At 40.0% G+C, this 24,793-nt stretch overlaps 2 protein-coding genes across 2 annotated transcripts; both read right to left on the reverse strand.

Annotated features, from left to right (window-relative positions):
* Positions 1 to 1,681: 1,681 nt before the first annotated feature.
* rnf121 (ring finger protein 121) lies at positions 1,682 to 12,373 on the reverse strand. The gene is made up of 9 exons (XM_080858968.1): positions 12,037 to 12,373; positions 11,017 to 11,057; positions 10,764 to 10,905; positions 9,599 to 9,753; positions 4,761 to 4,868; positions 4,096 to 4,216; positions 2,558 to 2,691; positions 2,348 to 2,449; positions 1,682 to 1,996 (listed from the first exon to the last, which is right to left on the reverse strand). The coding sequence occupies exons 1-9, from the start codon at positions 12,112 to 12,114 to the stop codon at positions 1,876 to 1,878; spliced, it is 1,002 nt and encodes a 333-aa protein (XP_080715094.1). The 5' UTR covers positions 12,115 to 12,373; the 3' UTR covers positions 1,682 to 1,875.
* Positions 12,374 to 13,826: 1,453 nt separating this feature from the next.
* Positions 13,827 to 24,292, reverse strand: rrm1 (ribonucleotide reductase M1 polypeptide). The gene is made up of 19 exons (XM_080858825.1): positions 24,198 to 24,292; positions 22,602 to 22,690; positions 22,269 to 22,446; positions 22,080 to 22,180; positions 21,888 to 21,947; positions 21,712 to 21,751; positions 21,338 to 21,500; positions 21,090 to 21,231; positions 20,270 to 20,353; positions 19,867 to 20,028; positions 19,659 to 19,738; positions 19,355 to 19,556; positions 19,084 to 19,233; positions 18,657 to 18,878; positions 17,822 to 17,898; positions 17,518 to 17,653; positions 14,982 to 15,077; positions 14,572 to 14,760; positions 13,827 to 14,250 (listed from the first exon to the last, which is right to left on the reverse strand). Exons 1-19 carry the CDS (start codon positions 24,214 to 24,216, stop codon positions 14,068 to 14,070), a joined length of 2,373 nt encoding a protein of 790 aa, XP_080714951.1. The 5' UTR covers positions 24,217 to 24,292; the 3' UTR covers positions 13,827 to 14,067.
* Positions 24,293 to 24,793: the final 501 nt, after the last annotated feature.

Raw genomic sequence — 24,793 nt, forward strand, 5'->3', positions numbered from 1 at the left:
CCAATAAACACAAAACCAAAAGTACTTAACTACAGTTTGAAGAGTCAAGCAGACATCACATTAGCCATTTCTATATTTACTCATGACATTCAAGGTAGTACTCATGAGTGCCCCAATTCTACCTGACCGGAGTCTCTTCCCTTCTATCCCTCAGAGATAGAAATAATTGTATGTTAATATAACAATCATACAATACAATACAAATATAAATTCCTCCACTACCAGTAGGCTATGTCCCTGTTTTAGCCACAAGTGTAGAATTGGTGAGGATGTTCAGAGTAGAATTAGGAAAACGGCACATATCAACTAGCTGGTGAAACAATAAGGTTATGAGGTGGTGTGGTTTCCTGCTTAGCAACCTGCATGTGAATTGAACTCTACCAAAAAATGACAAAACTTCACACACAAAATGCAAAACTTCTAATATCTCTCGGAAAATAAAGACCCTGAAAACACACCTTCACCACCACATTATACATTAAATGTTTTGCATTGATTCATTCATTTCATTTGATAATTTTTTAAATAAATCAACTACTCACTATTGTGCAATGTCAGAAACACTATAAGATATAACGATACGCTTCTGTGGTATTCGGACACACAACCGTGAACTACCATATATATTAGTTTATATTTATATACTCTATCCTTTAAGTGTTCCCAAAAAACTATGGACCAAGTGTTGCATATAATATAGACAATATACCAGAATAATCTGCTGAAAAAGATCATTAAGATCTCATTCAGTGGCCAATCAAATACAAGCCCATTAAGGGTGCTCAGTGGTACCAAATCCCTTTGATTCTACTGAACGTGGTAAAGCCATTTGACTACTGAACGCGGCGAAGCCCTTTGACTACGGAATGTGGTAAAGCCATAGAGGCCAAATGTATTCCTCACTGGAAAACTAAATCAGTGATGTAATGGTCAGCAACACTCAAAGGGCACATGCACCTTCATATTTATTTTTATATTTTTTCTAATATACTTCTAGATAGTTCTTTGTTTTTTATTGTATTTCTTGAAATGAGGTTGATAATTTGAGGTCCAAAAGCATTGTAGGCCATTTATCTACATTCTCACCTACCCATCTTGGGTCATTTGTTATGTCTAATGAACTCCACAAGCTACTTTCTTCACTTCTCTAGTCAGACTTGAATTATTCCTCTGTAAACATAAATTAGCATTGTAGATAAACATGTATGTATACTACTCTGTGACTTGATATTTTAGACCTTCAGTGTATTCAGTAGTGAATATTCAAAGTGTTACCTGGCATTGAACAGAAAAATCACCACAGAAGTTGAATATGCACTTTTACACATACGTCATGGCACTTGATAGGTGATGAAATGTACTTCACCCAGACTGAAAACTTGGGTACCACTGCACACAACCTATCCACGTTGTGTATGTGCATACACATCTCCTATGCACAGATCCTATTCATTTTCACAATCAAAAAATGCCTTTCAATTCAAATACACATATTTGACTAAGGATAAAGTAGAAATGAATGACTCTTTACTCTGCCAGCTTTTGACAATGGATTCCTCCTTGATTTTTACAAGCTGTAGTTCTGCATGAGAAAAGAATGGCAGATCTCTTGATTATATCTTGCTGAACAGAGAGCCCAGAAGAGAAACCACTTAAACACATCACCACACAGACAACGGTATCAAACACTTGTACAATTCAGATTAGTTTTTAATAACCAGTAAGCACTTAATGTGCATGTACACTCAAAATACATTTATAGACAAAAAAAAAACCAAACCCACTGGTGTCTTCATGGGTCCAAGAGGTGTCCATTTGTTTATGAGGAGTTATTGTCCACCTTACTCATCTCTTTTAGATCAGTTTTCCGCATTTTCATTCCAGTCCTAAAAAGTAGTTAATTGCTTGTACTAGTCCAATTATTACTGGTTGCCATGCAACCAGATAGCGAAGCCAGTCCAAGAGCTGTCCATACATAACATGTGGTCTTTCCCATCTAAAGCTCATATTAAGGAAACAAAATATGCTTCATAGTATTACAAATATTGGCCACTCTCACACACACACACACACATGCTCCATGTGCTTCATGAGACGTCACATGAGTCAGAGAAAAGCAATCCTGATAGTACGCCAAATTCTTGAAAAGTTGGATTTAATAGTCTAACCTGACCTTTGACCTGACAAAAAAGGTTTGAAGGCGTTCCTCAACAATTGTAAAGAGATGCTCACTTGTTGAAATTATTCAAATATTGCACAAAATGAATACTTACACCATAATTATGGAACCCTCTGGTGTGGGCCAACAAACACATAACTGAACAGGGAAAAGACAGGGAAAGGATACGGGTTGCTGAACATTCTTTTCAGGTCCACCTTCTCTTTGCAGTATGGGCAGGTCTGTTTCTTCCCCACAATGCACCAGCCTCTTATGCAGAACTCATGGAATCTGGTGACAAGGGTTAAGGGTCCAAGCTATAGTGCGGGGCAGAACATCTCATTCACTTAAGCTCCGTATCTACAGCCAAGTTAAACTCAATACTTTTTAAAAGGATACACATGGTTGCAGGACAATCTGTAGGTGTTTTCAATAATGCCCTCCTCGCTGACATCCACCAGGATTGGCTGTCCGCAAACGGCACAAATGTTGTCTGACAGGTGTTTGGTAGGCATACCAGATGTTGTATAGTACTGAAGAGAATGGAGAAAGGTTATTTAACATACAGTACACACAACAGAAGTGATTGCACCCCGTCCCCTTACATTTCAAACAATTCAAAATTGTATCACCTTGCATTATTTCTACTTCTTATCAGCGCCATTTTGTGAGTAACTCATACTTTATCTCAATCTACTTCCCATAGCGCGTATCAAAAATGGGATAGCTTCACAAATATCCTCTGAATACTCATCTAACACTGGACAATAATTCGTAGGTTTAAAATACACCCAAATCTTCAAAAGTATCTTATGCAGGGTTCCCACACTTGCCTTAAAAAAAAATTCCATACTACCTCCTGATTTTCCAGGTACCATATTAAGTGATGATCTATAGGCCCCTGAAGCTTTCTGCCCCCATCCGCGCCCCCCTCCCCTCACACACTCACAACCCCCTAGGACACCTGACTACAGTGTTTCCCCTACAATGATATTAGGGTGGCGGCTCGCCCCCCCAACGGCCCCGCCCGCCCCCCCTGGAAGGTCAAGTAAAAAAAAAAAAAAAAAAAAAAAAAAAAATTTAAATATAGCGCCAGATCACAAAATAAGTAATTTAAGGTTACCTTTACCATAAAACATGTTAAATTATACTTATTGACTGCTGTCATTCAAAGAAACACATGAACATCATAATTAATTTAAGTGTTTGTGTCCGTGCCCCTGCCGCCGTCCCCCCCCCCCCCCCTAAGCTGTAAACCTAGGGGAAACACTGGACTACTTACTTGATTTAAAAGATGTGCCAGTCAAGTCTACCTTGTAAATGCTTAGAGATTTTGTCTTATTGATAATATCAATGCATGAAATAATGCAACAAGCTCTAGTAGACTGCTTACTGACTGACGTTGATAAACGCAGGTTTCCCACACAGTTAAAACACAGCTACTTACATTTGAGAATACATTTGCATAAGAATTTTTACAATGCATACATGTATTTGACCCTTCTATTGAGATCGCGAGTAATGTTTCTCGGTTATTATTCCCGAAGTCCACCAATCCGAAACTATACTTTGAACGTCAATATCACCAGGTTGCCTGCATCAAATTCCGACATCTAATATACCAGATAGGATGCCAAGAGCATGCTCTACAACATGGGATCATCCATTTCTAGCTACATAAAGCTGTTCACATGTAAAGGGTTTTTATAAACTAACTCATCTTAATTCTGTGCTCAATAGTTTCATTGTAATACTATTTTACGCATCATCCAATAAAAATTTCCAGGACAACTGTTTTCCATGTAAGTGTTCACTTTTGCTCAGGTTCCATGACTTTTCCAAACCTGGAAAATGTAAAAATAAATGTTTTCCATGGTTTCCAGGTACCGTGGGAACCCTGTTATGATATAGTTTGGCATCACTATCCCTTAACTCACCCCAACGGTGGAGGCCATGAAGTCTGCACACATCTCTGCAAAGTCCCGGCCAAGGACCCCGTAGTAAAGACCGTAGAAGAGCAGAGACACGCCAAAATCCATCGCATCTTCTGGCTTTATCCTGGGGAAAGAATGGAGGAGCTCATGACATCGACACACAACCCTTCCCCCTTTCCCCCCGTCCCACCTTCCTGTCACCACCCGGCCGACCTCAAGCAGATGGGTCCCCCGTTATGTGCCGTGGTTCTGCCTAAGGTTTCTTCCTGCCTAACAGAGAGTTTTTCCTTGCCCCTGTTGCCGTTGTGCATGCACTAAGGGGGTTTAGGCTCTGGGCTCTGTTAAGCGCCTAGAGGCAATTGTATTGTTATGGCGCTATACAAATAAAATTGAATTGAATTGAATTGAATTGAATTGAATTGGGAATTTGAACAGGTAAACCGACAAAACATTCACTAGTGCAAACAAAATGTGTGCATGGTTAAACAGTGCAAACCGACATTTACATTTATTTATATAAAGTATCCCCTACAAAGACACATTTAAGCAATATGACATGAGTGAGAGTGAGGTTAAGTATAGGATATCCCCACGGCTGTGCTTCATAAATTCCTCATAAATTCCCATAGTTAAGAATGCCATTAAAACAATTGTACTGCACCACTTACCTAAAAAGAAGGTTAAGGCCAAACAGGGTGAACATGATGACTGTGTATCCAATTATCCCTGTGGTGTAGCTGATCTTGTACAGCAAGAGGAACCATTTATATACAAGCCTGTCCAGGAATACAATAACGTTATTAATCACACAGTTTACAGAACTGATCACAGAAGAACTAAAGTAATTAAACAGCGCTGTGTACATTAACTGAATATAAGTAGAAGTGACATGATATCCACTCAACAGAGCTTTTTCCATAATTAAGTTAGTGTTCCAAATGGACATTCTGCATGGATTAAATGCTCGTTGAGAATATGGATAAGTGAGGTTATCCTAAACGGACTCATCCACGTGGATAATTCATGTCTGGATCAAGACTGGATCCATGCTTTAAACTTGGATCACTCTCGGTTAAGGCGGTTTACAGTAAGACAAGTAACATCCCATTACAACTAACTGAGCAGTAACAAAGCAATTAGTAAATTCTATACGAATACAGGAAGTAATGGGGAACTCCAATACTCTACACAAGCTTACTTCAGTAGATACAAAAAGAACAGATGCAAGTTCAGCTGCACAACTGCTTAAGCATAGTGCTTCTGAGTCTGAATGAGCTGTGCGGAGTTGATTAAAGGGGTTCTGAGTTTGTGTGAGCAGTGCAGAGGTGATTAAAGGGGTTCTGAGTCTGTGTGAGCAGTGCAGAGGTGATTAAAGGGGTTCTGAGTTTGTGTGAGCAGTGCAGAGGTGATTAAAGGGGTTCTGAGTCTGTGTGAGCAGGGCAGAGGTGATTAAAGGGGTTCTGAGTCTGAATGAGCAGTGCAGAGGTGTTTAAAGGGGTTCCAAAGTTCTGTGTGTGTGCACCCAGTATGTACCCCTTCAGCCACACATACGGACATTAATAGATAGTGTCTCTCTGTGATGATGTGCCGTCATTATGTGATGAGTATGTGCTCTGACTGCCATGCCATTGAGCCTGGCTCTTTGGCATTGCGGTCAGAGTGCAGGTTTGGCACCATGTAGACCCGGGTGTAAGTCCAGGTGGGGTGACTACACTCTCCCTTCGCTGCGTTCTCTTTGGCTAAAATGTAAGCTGCTGTTTGTAAATAATGACTTATCTATGTGGAGACACAGGCTCTAGGACACACTGCCTCTTTCTTGCTCTTTGCTTTAAGTCTTGTCAAAGTAAGAAACCCCTTGACCTATTTAGATAAATCAGGGTGGATAACTAAGATATCAGGTTCACTTCAAGCAACCAGCAGCAGCTCTGCTATGGGCCACATTTTAATGGCCTGTTTCTCTCGTCACAAAAGTGCATAACAGTGGCTTAGCCAGTAATGTTCCAAATTGAAACACACAATATTTCATTCTGCTCTCAAACAATGAGTTTCTGCGGCTCTGAGGGCAACTGGTGAAGTTGCAGGAGCGAAAGTTGAGTATTTCAGACCCTTTGAAAGGTCAACACAAACAGGAAAATGGAGCACGTTTGGTTAACCATGGGCGGTGCATGGTACGTACGCCACGTCACCACCTGAAGCATTGGAGGTTATGCTTAAGGCTGGCACTGGGCTTAAGGGTTTAAGGGTGCTTAAGTCTGATTTGACTGAGAAGGGGGGTGTGTGCCCTGGAGGTGGTCCCACTCAGGGGTAGGCTGAGGTACCATGATCAGGCTCCAAAGGCATATCTATAGGCATGCATTCAAGCAAATATGCTGAAATGATTAAGGGATTTTGTCCCGGTTGATATTTTGAAGACCAAACTCTTTTTTAAAGGCACCCAGTGCAACTTTCGAGGCTTAAAAATAAACATTCAATTTCTAGTCTTTTTTACACATAGTAAGTTTCAATAACTCCATACGATTACATATCGACATTCAAGGAGCAAAGATAATACGTCGTTGTGTGGTGAGAACTGCTAGAAAATCGATAACAACAACAATCGCCGCCATTTTCTTTATTTTTTGTAACCTACAATAAATAAAGCAGGATTCCAGTCAATGGAAAAATGGCCTCTCCCCACCGGCGATTGTTGTTGTTTACGATTTTCTATCAGTTCTGGATCACCACTTAGGGGTAGGCAGAGGTACCATGATCAGGCTCAGAAGCCATATCTATAGGCAAGCGTTCAAGCAAATTTTCAGAAATCTGCCATCCCTTTGTACGGCCTTTTGAAGACGCTGAAATAATTAAGAGATTTTGTCCCGGTTGATATTTTGAAGGCCAAACTCTTTTTTAAAGACATAAATGACAGCACAATAATGGTATCCATAAGGTTACAAGTTTGTCTCAGTTTGTATGAGAAACTTAACTCCACATTTAACATTTAAAATCTTTTTCTACACCAAGGTTATTAAGTATGGTTTTGTTTGACTTTGAGCAGGTCTCAATGTCATACAGTAGTTTTGACTCATAACATCCACTTTCTTTGTGAATATGGAAGATTTTGCAACAATTAAACATTTCACCTTGTAATAATGTGTAAGCTAATTAGCAAGACAACATGCATCGTTGTGAGGTTACTAACATTCATGGAGGTCAGAGTGATATTTGTGAAGTAAAGTTAGATTTTTCGTCTGTTTTAATATGTTTGGTTAAATGTAACAGGACCATGTACATGTTACTTGGACATGTTTGGTTACCAGTGAGGCGCGTGGTGGATACATCTGCCCACTTGACTGCCATCTTGGAATTATCAGTCACACAAAACTAAGCTCCTATCTAGACTTGAATTGGTATACAACTCACTGTAAAATTGATGACCAAGATGAAATGTCAAAATGAAAATCACCAGTGATATCCACAAGAAATGCTTGCCTAAGTTGTAATATTTGGCTCCATTAAGAAAGAAGCATAATATGAAATAAAAGCCAAATGTTCTGGATTGTGCCGGCCACTACACATGCACATATTGCCATAACGAGAGGGGTAAGGTTTGACAGCACCAACCTCTTTTACGGTTCTGTCTATTGTGGCAGTGACATTTACCAGACCAAGGTTGATCACACCATAGACCTCAAGGGTCGTGTTGCCATTTTGATGTACTTTCTCTCCAAATAAGGAAATCTGGATCAAATGAAAAATTAATGAAATTGAAAAATGGATTGGCGATATCATTGAGGTTGTGGTTTGTTGTGGTTTGTGTTTAACGCAAGCTTTTCAATCTTCAAATCTACATTTCTCTTTAGAGTTTCAGTGTCAACACTTGAAGGTTCATTAGGAGCTTTTGTGGCAACACTGCTGCTATATTGACTGTAAATTCTTACACAACAATACCATGGATTAGAGTTAGAATGTGAGCTAACCAGTAAGGTGAACCCATGAATACCAAACAATAATAGGATAAATTGCTGAACTCTGATGACGGGTTAACCACTACCTGCTCAGGGCACTGAATCTGTCAGACATTAGCTGCAGTAGGGAACCCTTATAAAAATAACCTTGTTATATTGGCTAAAGCAGTTTTTGTCCTGACAAAAGTGCATGAGACAGATGATCTGTAAAATAGATAAATAAATAATAAGGCTCCTCTGCTTCCATGTAGTTAGTGCTCCTTAAGCCATTAGCAAAAATCCACCACGACCAAATCAAAACAACCAATCAGAGCTGTAAGGAGTGTCTGAAAGAGTGTCAATCACTACTCGTGAACACGCTGTGGGCAGCCCTCTTACCCCACACATCCTTTTACTTGGTCAAGCTCAATAGCTTCAGTGAGCAGCGAAAACTATGCCTACAGGACCTGAAAGGATTCCAAACTGATGCCGGGTTGGCCACATTCTGCTTTACAGGTAAAAATAAAAAATAAGCATTAGACTAAGGTGGTAATGGTTACTGTTACCGTGACATTGCAGTTGGACTAACATTAGCTTGTTTCTGATGCTAAGGCTAATGGTTAGTGTTGTTTTATTCGAAAGTTGCTGAAAATATCTTTCCCCAGGCATTGGGTTTGTCCTGATAATAATGTGTGCCTGTATTCATTCAGCTATAATGGTTTACTACTTATTTAGCACTATTCACGAGTTTCTGTTATCAAACGAACACCTAATCACTGAAAGAAGTGTGTGCTAGTTCTTTTACTGAACAAATATTCCTGTAGATTACGCGTGCATGGAAGGTCCCTCTGAGGGGAGGGGCCTGGAAGTTGTATTCGTTTTCATTTTTAAGCTGCAGCTTGTAACTGTAACCTGAAGTGACCTTTTCACAGATTGTCCGTCTCATCTACTACAGTCAGGACGTACTTACAGTTTGAGCAAATATGACAAAAGGTGATTTCTTTAAGGGGTCCCTACTGTGGCTTTAATACTTAAGTGTATTTAATGTAGGGAAGAAATTTGAAGGCTGGGACATTGTTGCTGTTGTGTGTGATCAAACAAATAAACAACAAAAATCATGGTCATAAAGTCTTAAAATATGGTGGAGGAGAAGGCTTATCAACTGCATCAAAGCCCCATTTTGAAATCCAATTTGAAGGGGCAGATTTCCTCCACTTCAGGGTTTTTGGTCCAATTTGGGTACCATGGTTACCAGAATGCTATCCAGACTCACACTGGCGTTCACATGGCTTGCTTGCAGGATATATCTTCAGAAGGGAAACCAGTATCAGATGAGACTCATTTGTTTGGTATATGTACAAATCAGACAAAAAAAAATAAAAAAATACGGACCATAACAGAGGAGGACAAAGGACTTGAAAAAGAAAGAACAGTTGTTTAAGAGGAACAAATAATGGGAGCAGTGAAGGACAAAACGGGTATAAAATGGTTTTACCAACCAAGGTTTGCCAAAAGCTAATTTTTGGTCATATTTCAATCATCATTCTCATCTCATTGTGGTTTGAAAGTGAAGGCATTACCTTGGGGTGGTAACCACCAGGGGCTTTCGTGTGGCACGGAAGGTAACAAAAGCCGTCACCAGGGAGAAGATGAACCAGGTTATGAGAAACCGCCACCAGTGCAATTTAGTGGTGAAGTAGAGGGGTACTATCCACATCTGGAATAATGTTATCATCTGTAAAGGAGTAAAACAATATATATATATATATATATATTAATAAAGCCTTAATGCATTACTGGCATAATGAAAATGGCCTTAGCACTCACAGTCTGAAGACCTGGAGAGAAATGTATCGATGGCAAACATAGATCTGTGCACATAGAGCATTCTATGCCCTTTGCTCCTGTGGTCCATGCAAATCCAGTTTTGTTTGTAAAAAGAGAAACCCTGCATCACAGAAGGTCAACGTGGCCCCCACAAGTGTTTAAGGAACTTTATGTTAGCTAACACTTAACACTACGTAACTTACTGATGCCATCTGCAGATAGTGTTCAGATGATCATTAATGACCAAACATTAACTTATGACCTAGAACCAATAAGTTCATAAAGCAGACTGACACGAAGACAGTCAAGTTTATGAGAAGTCATAAACAAGATAGAAGAAAAGAGTCCAAATGGTATACGTCTTTACCAGTGTGCACATTTCATTCATTCATTCATTCATTTCAGATCAAAAGGGTCAGACTTCCTGTGGCAGGGAATGATGTGTGGTGACTGGAAATGGTGTGTGGGGACAGGGAATGACAGGGAATGGTGCGTGGGGACAGGGAATGGTGTGTGTGGTGTGGTGTGTGTGTGTGGGGACAGGGAATGGTGTGTGTGTGTGGGGACAGGGAATGCTGTGTGTGGGGACAGGGAATGCTGTGTGTGGGGACCTGGAATGCTGTGTGTGGGGACAGGGAATAGTGTGTGTGGGGACCTGGAATGCTGTGTGTTGGGACAGGGAATGCTGTGTGTGGGGACAGGGAATGCTGTGTGTGGGGACCTGAAATGCTGTGTGTGGGGACAGGGAATGCTGTGTGTGGGGACAGGGAATGCTGTGTGTGGGTTTCAAATAAGTGCTAAATAATTATACATGGCCAATAATCTGCAGATTTCCCATTTGAATGTGCAAAGGGTCAGAGAGAAGAAGAAATTCTGCATCACATTCACGTTGAAGAACAGCTCCAAATATTGACTTACGTTGTAAGATTTGGGATGTCTCTGCTTCCACTGCACCAGCACGAGTTGAGCGATGACGAGTGTGACGATGAGGATGAGTACCATCTCAGCATGCATGGCCTCGTGCCCCTTATGCTTGGCGTGCATCCTGGCATGCTCTAACCTGGGACACACAACACATAGCATAGTATAACATAACATTATCATCCTGCAAAGCAACTCATTTGTATTAAATAAAAGCACATATAGAGTGAATATTTTGTCAGATACAGACCTCCACTTCTCCTCTGGTGAAAGCTGGGACATATCGATCGGCTGCGGGGATGGAGAGCATACATATTAATGGTTTTGCAGAATATTTTCCACTTGAACAGATGGGATAAAATGAGGCAGCACTAGATCACTCCAATTAAGTAATTTACTTAAAGGTCTTAACTATATTTCTTGAATTTGTCTAAAGATAGGGTTTGTCTGAAATTTAAGATTAGTCAAGTACTGCAGAGTAACCCAGTTATGTGGACTGACAAATAGCAATAATTACTTAACAAGACCAAAACAAATCTAAACATTGTCAACTTCGTTTTCATATATTAGCCTATATTGAAAACTGTACTGAAAAAATGGGATGCTTCACACAGCTTGTGCTGGGGACCATTGGCAAAAATGGAGAACCTTCATGCATGGTTTAACAACATCATACTCATATACAAGTACCGTTAAAGGGTTTCTGAAAGATCATCAACTTTGAGTATTTGAGAGCACGCAGCGCTTATGAGAAATAGTTCCACTGAAGAAATCAAATTGGCACTTCCAGTATTATTGGTTTGGACCCTAGCTGGTCCACCCATTAATTAAAAGTTTTGTTTTTGTTTATCTTTCCCATCTGATTTGATGACCAGTAAGTCAGGTGTTAACCCGATTTCGAAAAGCATGCAACCTTGGTCACCAGCAGACCGTGACCAGCCCACGGTATCCTATCAGTAGCAGATTCGTGTCATGGGCTGACTCGTAGTGTTGAGGAAATAGATCTGTAACACTCGTACTTTATACTGATTCAAAATAACTTAAAATGAAACCTGCGACACAATTACAAGGCCGAACAGGAGTTTAAAAACCTAACATTGGCTGATGCTGTCATCATTTGACTGACATTTCGTCTAAGGTAGACTAACGTTAGCTAGCTATGGCAACTGATTAGCTAGCTAGATGGCAAGCTAAGGAATACATGCACCTAGCCAGGTGGCTATAAGTAATTGCATTCATCACGGACATATATAGTATGTTATATGCCTACCACGGGCTCTTCGTCGTGATGTCCATGACCATGATTGTGTTCTACACCGTCTACCTCCACTTCAAACACCCCCGCCATCTTCGCAAGAACTAACAACTAGCTAGCTAACTACCTTTGAGCTATTTAGTAGCTAGCTGTGTAACGTTATGTACAGACAGATCTTTTCGTTGTGTCGCCGTTATGATTCATCAGCAAGTTGTTTTTCTTTCCTGGTTAAGTAGTCTTGTAGTGGACGTTGTGTGGTTCATTGTCACAATTACATCGAAGGAACCTTGCAAGCAGTGCGCTAAATGAATAGTGACAACTGAAAACCCTCCTCCGTGTGTTTCCTCGGACACCGGAGTAATACAACCAGGATGTGAAGGAGAGACCGGAGTGTGCGAGTGTGCGTCGTCCGGACACGAAGCCAACTGGTAATCCATGTCGGCCATGATAGTAGGACCCAAATGAGTAGATCAAGGAATCGAGTAGAGGCTTAAATATCAGTTATACTATACATTAATCTACAAATAAATAATATAGTATGGGTTTTCTTTCTAAGCACAAACTAACTTTCCTTCAGAATTCATGGAAATGTCACTTTTGACAAAATTATTCTAATAAAATGTTATAAGAATTGGTCTTGAAAATGCCTGTTGTTCAGTCTGTTTTTTTTTTTTTTTACGAAAGTGTAGTACGTAGCTCATTCGTCTTGAGAGAACATCCACTGTTAATCATAAGGAGTGACTGTGATTACACCTAAAGTCTGTCTGTTGTACCACCACCTTTCGCTGACAGCCAGGTATACTCCAGACCAGCCGTGGCACTATAGAGAATACCCTACCTCTCCTTCCAGTCTTTTAACAGCTTAGGTAATTTATTGTCAGCCTCTACTTCCCTATCCTGTGGCCACCCCCTCTTTACTCCACATGCATGTTTAATGCATAATCAACTGTTATCATTATGTTACGATTTATGTTTGCATATTAGTAAACCACACATATATATATTGAACATCCCTGTCCAGCCTCTCTTCTTTGCCCTACCACCAGCCTATGATCTTCCAGTTAGTGATGATCTACAAGCCCTTTCTTACTGGGTATATTGCCATCTCAACCTTCAGTTGAGGATCAATGTTGGAAGTTAGAGAACCCAGGCGAGAGCTTTATTAAACCCATCACTTCACCGGCAAAAAAACCCTTACTATCTCTTAACTTAAACTCCATCTTAACATATTAATAGTCAAGTAAGGTTATGGTAGATAGATCCCATATCCAATAATTAACCACAATGAGAAATTATGTGCAATATTACTGTACCTGTAATTGTCATGGCAGCTCAGAATTGTCAATGTCCTAAATCTTGTATTAATAACATGATACTAAAGCGTGCCATCTTGGATAGGCACCTGAAATACCAAAAGGTAGGCCTGCTCCTGGTTTTATGACCAACTCAGAACACAGATGGATTGTTCCATTTGTCAAAGTTCATGGAAATGGCAAAGAAAGAACATTATAATTTTAAGGCGGGCCCGGCCACACAATTGCACACAGCCCCATCTTTGGTTTGAGTGATAGTATAGTAGCCCAGTTATGATCCTACACCAAACATCATCAATATAAAAGTTTCAGGACGCCATGGTAGTTGCTAAATATTTATTTCAGGTCACTGAAGTGCAGTGCAAATGATCTATACAGAGGTAAGAGTTAATGCAACAGATTTATTTATTACTCATTAGGAAAAATAGTTTAATAAAACAGTTAAAAAAAAGCACATGACAAAGCTCCTGTATAGAATCAGGAAATGCACCCACATGCCAAGAATAAGGTTGAATTTATGGCAAACGATTTTACAATATGATAAATATGAAAAACACAATGCGAGACAGCCGGTATCTTACACATACACCTGGTGACGTGGTAATCAAATGTCTACAGTATGCTGAAGCTCTGAATAGCTGAGCCATCATAAAAGGTGACTTGTCACAGGGCAGGGGCAAACTGGCTTAGATATGAGAAAATACAGATACACCACCATCATTACAAGGAAGGTTTAAGAACCACACATCAAACAATCATCACGGTTCTCTAAGGAACACACCATAGCTGCCTTGTTCCGTTCCGTTGTGTCTACCTCGGTTGTGTTAGGGGCCTTCAGGTTCTCTTTGTTCAGAGTGAACTGGATTGGCATGGCTGCAGGCTTGGTCCTCAGATAGTACATGCCAGTTTTTAGACCCTGTATTAAAAATCATTGTGAATTAAAGAGTTTTAATTTAAAAACGACACTCCGGTTCAAAACCAACCATGTTGGCCTGTACCTTTTTTGTGTATATTTAAAAACACAAATGACTAGACAACACTTTTTACCACATTGTAAGGTATTGCATTTTAAACACCACATTTGTGGAAACCGTCTTAAACCACACACAGAAAAATGTTTGCTAAAAAGCAGTTAAACGTGTCGTAACCCATTGAAACCCTCAGAATCAAAAATACATGGAAACGTTTGCACATCAACATTTGAATCTACACAAATGTCCATTAAATTAGCACAAACCTGTTTCCAGCCATAAAAGTGCATGCTCGTCAGTTTTCCGTAGTTCGGCTCAGCTACGTGGATGTTGAGGGATTGGCTCTGGTCAATGTAGGCTCCTCTATCAGCTGACATTTTGATGATGGTCTTCTGCGAGATCTCCCACACAGTTTTGTAGAGCTCCTTTATGTCTGCTGGGATCCCTTCAATTTCCTTCAAAAATGTTGACACAGTACCAATTTTAAGGTTCAATGTACAATACATCATTTTCTTTTCAACAAAAATACATTCAGGACCATTTAGTATCAGTCACCCATGAAAGTGTCAAACACGCATGTCCATCTAGTGAGTGCTTTTACCAGTGGACTATGACAAGAAGGACGCAAAAGTTAAGTAGATGATTTAAGAGGTTACTGGTTGTTCATAAGACCTACCTGGATGGATCCATTATGGGAGATGAGCTGGTTTTTCATGTCCTCGTTCCAAAGGCCTCGCTCCGTCAGGTCTTTGAGGAGGTGAGGGTTCACAATCTTAAAAATGAATCAGAGGAACAATGATCATCTATCTAGGGCACTTCTTTACAGTGGATCAAACATAGTTCTGTTTGCGGCTCACACTAGAATCATAGACCCTTGCTTAATAAGGGAGATACATGGGTTAATCCAGCATTCCATTACCTGAAACAACATTACAATTTGAAAGAATTATAAAAGAATTAACCAATTTGTTAATGCAAACACCAAACTGGCTAAAGCACTCAACATGGTGTTGACATGTGGACATCAACGTCTGTGTGTCGCCTTAGACATCCGGTTGACCAGGTGTTGGAAGAGAACAAGGTCCTATTTGATTAATTTTGTCCAGCTTTGTCAAGACCAACTATTATTATTCTTGTGTTATGGACGTTTGTTCTTCCAGATAAAAGGTCCAGAGGCAAAGCTTATAGTTTTAGCTTACAATAGAGGCTGACTGATCAATCAGCGTGCTGATATCAGTGGATACACATATTTTTACTTTCTTAAGTTCTCGTGTCTGAACTCTGCATAACGCCTCTCTTCCACTCACTCTTTCCCTCCCTTACTCTCCATCTTTCTACATTTCTTAATTTGTCTCACTCCGTTTGGTCTTCATCGCCCCTGTCCCCCCATCTCAAAGTTATGTTTCCTCTACCTTCCCTTCTCAGGGTTCCCACGCTTGCCTTGAAAAAAAATTCCATGCTACCTCCTGATTTTCCAGGTACCATATAAAGTGATGATCTATAGGCCCCTGAAGCGCCCCCCTTCCCTCACACACACACAACCCCCTAGAACACCTGACTACTTACTTGATTTAAAAGATGTGTCAGTCAAGTCTACATTGTAAATGCTTAGAGATTATGTCTTTTTCATAATATTCATGCATGAAATAATGCAACAAGCTGTAGATGAACAATCAACTGTGAGGTTGACCTATGCTAGAAGTTGGCTAGAAGTCTCTCTCTCTCCCTACACCGATCCCCTGCCTCTCTCTCCCTACACCGATCCCCTGCCTCTCTCTCTCTCTCTCTCTCTCCACCGATCACCTGTCTCTCTCTCTCTCTCCCTCCACCGATCCCCTGTCTCTCTCTCCCTTCACCGATCCCGTTACTCTCACCCCAGTGTGCTGGTGTACGGCCCTCAGAAAGCAGTGTGCTGGTGTACGGCCCTTAGGGACACGTTTCAAACCCAGCTCCCACGGCCCTCTCTTCCTCCCGTCCCTGCTGAGACCTGCATGTGCTTGCTAACCATCATTAATGAATCCACATTCAAAACAAACTCCCCTAAATGTGGTGAATAACACGGTTTTAGGAAAAGTCAATGAGTAAAACTGCATATGGGGATCAAACATAGTTCTAGTATTTTAAAAGCAAGGTAAAAATCAGCAAGTTGCAGCCAGCTAGTTAGAAAGATTGCACTGCTTACTACCTAACATCGATAAACCCAGGTTTACCGCACAGTTAAAGCAATAACCCTAACTTGCGTAAGATGTTTCACTGTAGATGTCAAGGCTCCCATGTTGGCTGGGAAATGTATGTATTTGACCCTTCTATTGAGATTGCGAGTAACGTTTCTTGGCTATATTCCCGAAGTCCACCAATCCGAAACTATACTTTTAAAGTCCATTTCACCAGGTTGCCTGCATCAAATTCCAACATCCAATATACCAGAAAGGATGCCAAGAGCATGCTCTACATCTACAACATGGGATCATCCATTTCTATCAACAGTAAAAGCTGTTCACATGTAAAGGTTTTTATAAACACATCTTAATTCTGTGCTCAATAGTAGGCTACTATTTTTCACATCATCCAATAACATTTTCCAGGACAACTGTTTCAATTTCCATGTAAATGTTCACTTTTGCCCAGTTTCCATGACTTTTCCAAACCTGGAAAATGAAAAAATAAATTCCATGTTTTCCATGGTTTCCAGGTACCGTGGGAACCCTGCTTCTCACATCTGTCGCTCTTTTTTATTGACAGGGCGAAGTGTTTAAAAATGGAAAGAGAGAATGGAATGGAGAAAAATATATCTATTTTATTTCTTTATCTCTTCTCCATCACTATCTATCCATCGTTACATTTATTTTATTTCCATCTCCAATCATCTTGTCCATCTCAACTTCTTTGTCTTTTCTTTCTTGCTCTCTTAATTGTGAAAGGGTTGTTTATGTGTTTATGGTGTGCTGTGCACCAAGTTCTTTGGAGTATTGACACCCTACCCAAGTTGTCATTCAAAATAAATGGATTCTCTTCACATGGAGCTCCTTGCCTATTCCATCACCACATCCAGCTAACTCAAAGTTGAATCAAGAAATATAGCATAGGCGCTTCCATCCGGGATTCGGCACAAAAATATGACACTTTCACAACTATAAACCAGTTTTGTTGGCTTTAAGCCCTTACAATCATGCATCTGAAACTCATCACCCTATACCTGCGTCAGACATTACCTGGAACTCCCCAGACAGGACTCGACGAGTGTAGATGTTGCTAGTGTACGGCTCAATGGACTCGTTGTTTCCTAGGATCTGGGCTGTCGAGGCGGTGGGCATCGGGGCCAGAAGCAAGCTGTTCCTCACACCATGCCTACAAGAGAGATGGAGACAAGATGGGAGATTCAACTTGAGTTAGCTGGATGTGGTAATGGAGTAGGCAATGCCTACAAGAGATGAGAGGTTTGGCTTCATGCACTCTCCTACAAACTTAAGACTGAAAGCCTTCAGCAGACTGAATTGAAAACTGTTTTGTACTTACTTGGCAATCTTCGCTTTCAGAGCCTTCCAATCCCAGAGGTCTGTAGGAACTTTCTCCCACATGTCATGCTGCAAAATCTGAATCAGAGGAACAATGATCATCTATCTAGGGCACTTCTTTACAGTGGGTCAGACATAGTTCTGTTTGCGGCTCACACTAGAATCATAGACCCTTGCTTAATAAGGGAGATACATGGGTTAATCCAGCATTCCATTACCTGAAACAACATTACAATTTGAAAGAATTATAAAATAATTAACCAATTTGTTAATGCAAACACCAAACTGGCTAAAGCACTCAACAAGGTGTTGACATGTGGACATCAAGGATTCAAGTCTCAGCCCTTTGCTTTGCTTCCACATTTTACCAGAAGGGTTCTTTATTATGCTTTATTTTTTTTATAAATAAAACCGTATGTGTGTGAGCCACCAGGAAAGCCATAGAAGACAACTAATTTTTGTTATATTTAAAGTATATTAAGGATTTAGATGGTTGATGAAATATTATGAAGAGGTATTTGTGACTAACCAGGAATTTAACTTTATTTAATGACCCTGATTTTCCAGGCAAAATGAAAGTCATTTTGGTATTGAACCATCCATTTTTTTTTTCAACTGAGCTTAATTGCCCTATGTGCAATCTTTAAAAACCTCTAATTCATTTTTGGAACATAAATAAATAAAAATCACTCAATGCACTTCCAACAGGTTAACACTTGAAGCGCAGACGATGATTAGAAAGACACATGGCCAGATGTCATTAAAGACATAGTTGTAGCCTTCCACACATCATTCCTACTAGAGAAAACCAGAGGCAGGAAAAAGGTGAAACTCACCCCTTTGCTGACAGGTGAGCCTGGATAGGTCTCATAGGGGCCAAGCTTCTCTGCCAGCTCACAGCTGGACTCCAGCGCTGCGTAGTAGATGGTCTCAAAGATCTGGATGTTGAGACGTTGAGCATCTGCACTTTCAAACGGGTAGCGCATCAGGATGAAGGCATCAGCAAGACCCTGAACACCAATGCCAATAGGCCGGTGTCTCCTGTTGGAATTCTCTGCCTGACGACCAAAATAAACACAAAGCCTAGTTAGCATCCCATTTCCATTACAGGTGGAGAGTAGTCTCACTTAAATACACGTTATTTCAAGGACATCCGTGATAAAACTTAAAGTAAAGATGGCATACCAACAAAGGGAAGGGGGGGAAATGACTGAATATTACAGCAATTACAAAACAGAACAGATTTCAGGAGTATATTCTCACCTCAATAATGGGGTAGTAGTTGACTTCAATAATCTTGTTCAGGTTTTTGACAATGACCTTGGTGACGGCGGCTAATTTTTGGAAATCAAAGGTTCGTTCTGAAGTGACGTACATGTTCAGGGCAATGGATGCCAGATTACACACAGCCACCTGCAGACATGGATTCACAGACATTTATGACTACTGATGCAGTGCCTGTCATGTGTGGAATTACATGACAGATGTATGTAAGTGAAGCCAGTGTGTCGGTAGAGAAACTGTAAATTTGTACCTCATCTTTGCTGGTGTATTCAACGATCTCTGTGCACAGGTTGCTGCACTTGATGGTGCCGAGGTTCTGCTGATTGCTCTTGCGGTTGCAGGCATCTTTATAGAGCATGTAGGGTGTACCCGTCTCTGTCTGAGACTCTATGATGGCGTACCAGACCTGCTGTGCCTTAACCGTACGCTTGACCTTGCCTTCCTTTTCATATCTGATGATAGAATGGAACAGACAGCCAGACTCAGGTTAATTACTAAAATCAGGCCATTATCTTTGAGAATTTGATTGCGGTCCTAAAAAAAAGTCAACACACCTGGTATACAATTTCACAAACTCGTCACCCCAACACTCATCCAGACCGGGGCAGTCACTGGGGCACATGAGGGACCAGTCCTACAAATGAAACAAACAGCGTAAAATGAAGGCATTCTTTCACAGATTATAAAACATGGATTGGTTGGCCACATTTGCTCCCAGTTTCTCGACCATTCTAGGGCTCCACATTTTAGATACACACACACCTGATCTTTTTCTACCCTCTCCATGAAGAGGTCTGGGATCCACATGCCATAGAACAGGTCCCTCGCTCTCTGCTCTTCCTTTCCGGTGTTCTTCTTCAGCTCCAGGAAGTCAAAGATGTCCAAGTGCCATGGCTCAAGGTACATGGCGAATGCACCAGGTCTCTGCACAGAGGCAACACACATTAACAAGCTGTTATGGTAAGGGCAGCAAATGACTAGGGATGTGACTTATTTAAATATTAAACTCTGTATACAATACAATAAAAAATGTCTGATTGCAAATGGGCTTGATAAGGTCATTAAAGTTATATTTCAGACACAAGTAAATAAACCCATCTCTTCCCTCTGCAAATATGAATTCGTAACATAAATGATTAGTGCATAAAGGGTAATTTTCTCTCACCTTGTTTCCTCCCTGGTCCACATAGCGGGCAGTGTTGTTGTACACACGGAGCATTGGCACCAGGCCATTGGAGTTGCCATTTGTCTGAAATAATGTGTATAAATCAAAAAACATGAACAACTTCTTAAAAGGCACCCAGTGCAACTTTATGTAAACATTCAATGAAAAATAAACATTCAATTTCTAGTCTTTTTTACACGTAGTACGTTTCAATAACTCCATACCATTACATATCGACATTCAAGGAGCAAAGATGAGACGTCGTTGTGTGGTGAGAACTGATAGAAAATCGTAAACAACAACAATCGCCGGTGGGGAGAGGCCATTTTTCTATTGACTGGAATCCTGCTTTATTTATTGTAGGTAACAAAAAATAAAGAAAATGGCGGCGATTGTTGTTGTTATCGATTTTCTATCAGTTCTCACCACACAACGAGATCTTATCTTTGCTCCTTGAATGTCGAAATGTAATCGTATGGAGTTATTGAAACTTACTACGTGTAAAAAAGACTAGAAATTGAATGTTTATTTTTAAGCCTCGAAAGTTGCACTGGGTGCCTTTAAGAGTATTACAACTAAATCAAATGTGCTACCAACACTGAGCAAAACAGCTAGAGTAATCTAGCTGTTTAAGGATTGACTGTCACCTAAAAAGCTTTATATTCTAACTAAAAGCAGCCAACAGTAAATTATTTAATAAGAGTGCATACAAAATATTTGTTTTCAAGGAGCAAACTGGTTGATTTTGAGAAGAACCCCTAGTGACTACACAAGCAATAATTCCAGTCATCTGTGTAGACACATTTTTAAGACAACTCACCCCTGCAATGTAGCTTCCAGTGGCCCTGATGCAGCTCACTGCAACACCGATACCACCAGCTGACTTGGAGATGAGGGCACACTGCTTCAGTGTGTCATAGATTCCCTCAATACTGTCATCTTTCATGGCCAGCAGGAAGCAGCTAGAAGCAGCACGAGTGATGGTTAGAACACCTTACTTCTCAAGTAGTCAGGCTATGAATTCATACATACACAAAGACATGGCACGGAACAATTTAAAACATGTACCTTGAAAGCTGAGGTCTGTTAGTTCCGGCGTTGAAGAGGGTCGGAGAGGCATGGGTGAACCACTTCTCTGACAGAAGGTTGTACGTCTCTATGGCAGCGCTAATGTCTTCCTTGTGGATCCCAACGGACACACGCATCAGCATATGCTGGGGACGCTCCGCCACTAGAGATGAGAATTTAAGAGTTACTTTTGTTAGCAAACATGAGAATTTAAAAGTTACTTTTGTTAGCAAACAAACTATGCAAGGAACTTCAGTCGAGCTAAACCTAATTAACAAGGAACAGCAGAACTGTTCCAATCAGCTTATATGGAAATTAAAATGTACACCACATCCCAAATGTAGCTGATCTGTAAGAAATACATAAATGTTTACCTTTCCCATTAATCTTCAATAAATAGGACCGCTCCAGTGTCTATTCAGACAAACACAACCATTCAAAACAATTACACTCATGCATTGCAAATTATAGGGATACATTTCTGACTCAAATAGCTTTTATTTGAAATCAATAAAGTAAAATCAATGGGAATTGGTCAACATGAACTTACTTTAAATCCAAAGAAATTGTAGGAAAAGTCTCGGTCAAAAATGATGGCAGAGTTGAGACGCTGTTTCAAATTAAAATGTGAATAAAAACATAAAACAGCCTCATTAGAACCTTCATTTAGTTCATAACAATTGTATCAAAGTTTTCAAACCCTGCTCTCGATGGTGCTTTATGTAAAAAATGAATGCCTTACATCTTTATTGGCAAGGACCAGATCAAGCGTCTCCTTAGATATCATTGGTGAATGACGATCGTTCTTTGGATTCACATAATTGTACAAATCTTCCATTACATCTACAAAAGACATTAAATAAGATATTACTCTTTTATCCAAGATCTTTATTTGTGTAGAAAAAAATAATAATAACAAACTCAAACTTACCGCTGAAGACCTTCTTCGTCTCCTTATGCAAATTGGACACAGCAATACGAGCAGCCAAGATAGCATAGTCAGGGTGCTTTGTGGTGAGAGTAGCAGTAATCTCTGCAGCTAGTGTGTCCAACTCAATAGTGGTGACGCCACTGTACAGGCCCTGGATTACCTTCATAGTAATCTGAGTCTAAAGGAAAATGCAAAAAAAAGAAAAAGAAGTAGTTGAAAGTGGGCAAGACTCCATTTTCAATTTGGGACTATGTATTTAAATGATATCCATTCTAAATTATATCCATTCTTAATGTCTTAAAACACATGAAACATTTGTGTAATTGAACTTACCGGATCCACAAAGTCAGAGTTGAGTCCGTAGCACAGCTTCTGGATACGTGATGTGATTTTGTCAAACATGATGCGCTCCTGGCGCCCATCTGAAACAAACACACTCCATGAACACTGACCAAATGTCTTTAATTCAACCCAGTTGCATTCATGTGGGTTGCATTTCCTCAGGTTAAGAAAAAAACTTTTTAAAACAGTACCAATTATTAAGTTGTTGGAGCCCTTCATACACACTAGGGATTTCAAATTAAAACTAAAATTTAAAAAAAAAATCTGTGGCCACTAATCAGTTCCTCTCAGTTTTGCCTCCAAACAACAATGTCAAAGCATGTCATAAATTAATAAAGTGGATTTGTGGATTAGCCATAAATATATGACTAATCCACAAAACCACTTTCAGAACCCAAGATGACCAGTAGTCTTTAGTTCAAAACTATCATAACTACTATAACCTGCCAAATAAGAAGACACACATGTTTACTATATACAAACTTGTACTGGAACAAAGGAAACATTGAGTAAATAAACATTAAGCCTTAAATCTGAATCTAAATAATGGTTGACCAAACTAAATGTTCACTGTAAATAGGTAATCCATAATGATGCGGCTGATGTCATATCCTGCAAATCAACTGAATATCCTTTAAAGCCCAACTATATTGTGGAAACTACAGTTGGACATTACTTCGGAACTGCAATCAAACCAGCATGAATACGGGGAGTTAGCGAACTAGCTTGTAAAGGTTCAGCTTCAAGAACAAAACATTTCAGGCATACCGAACACTGACACTGACATTTGGCGCCAAGTTTGAGGGCGAGGTTAATGTCAAGTAAGTTCCTTTCTAAGTATTTAAATTAGTTCTAGGTTTATCATAGCTCAACGTTAGGTGGAATAGGTGGTCAGCCCGGAGGCAAACTGAAATGTCACAAACACCTAGATAATGGGCCAGTTAGGTTTATCACAATATAACATGGCTAACTTTCTAGCTAGCAAATAGCGTTCTAACGTTAAGTCATTAGGCTAACTTAGGCCTACTTATCAAGGGATACAGAGCATAAACCCTCGTTTCTCAGTAGTATGAGGGACTTTGGTAGCAAGCGTCTTTGTACCATCTCACTAACAGGCAACAAGCGTGAACTAAGCTAACTTAAGTTAGCGTTAGCCGACTACCGATGGAACCTTTGCTGGCTTACCACCAACGGAACCAACAGCATTTGCTGTTTCCGTCAGAGTTACACAGCCAACGTAAAACAGCAAATTTATGTTTATGTCTGTGCTACTTGGTAGACATGTTCGTAAAATACCTCGCTAACGCTAATGCCATCTTTAACTAGGTTTAGGTTAGCGACATTGCTGCCAACTTGATAGTTAGCTTTTCGGTAACAGATAAAGCTAACCAACGTAGTTAAGACACTGAATAAGGTTTCAGAAAAAAATAACAGGAATTATCAGTCAGCTGAATTATTACTAAACCGATTAGCTAACATTTAGCTTGTTCATTTTGTTGGCTAATGCTCACGGGATTCAGTAGCTCAATCAGTTACTATTACTGGTTTAGCTACAAGTACAATGCCTTTGCATATTATTGTACCTACCTCGCTTGATCACATGCATCTTTGTCTTTTTTATTTCAAAGAGCAAACCCCGATGAAAGACAAGATAGACAGATAACCCAACTGCAACTCTCAGGTTCCTGTTAGTTATCTGTAGAAGAAAGCGCCAAGTGAACCAAAAGCGCGCCACGAACTCTGAATGTATCAGAGAACCAACCAATCCGAGAAAACTAATGTAACGTTCAAGCGATCTAGGCCAATAACAATGCACTTCCGTAATCCCCTATTGACATCGCGCGAAAAGGCATGCCCAGACAATCGAATGAAATTGGCGCGATGTTTTCGATTATGCTTTCGTAGAAAGTTACTCACAAAACATATTACAAATTGAAAAAAATAAAGTGAAACTTTTTGGCTACTACATTACTGATAGCAGATTCTAATAAAAAAACAAGCACAACAAGAACACCAATAGAAATGTGTCAGGTATTATTAATATTTCTTTAAGTGGAGATTCACAGGACGGGATCAAGAAAAGAAACACTGCTGATATAATAGCCTACATATCCACCACATATAATTTATATCAGGTCCCTATTTATAGAATTTCCAGTGTTATATCAGACATGGCGTTTGAG

Source organism: Sprattus sprattus, assembly GCF_963457725.1.
Source record: "Sprattus sprattus genome assembly, chromosome: 20".
Lineage (NCBI taxonomy): Eukaryota > Metazoa > Chordata > Actinopteri > Clupeiformes > Clupeidae > Sprattus > Sprattus sprattus.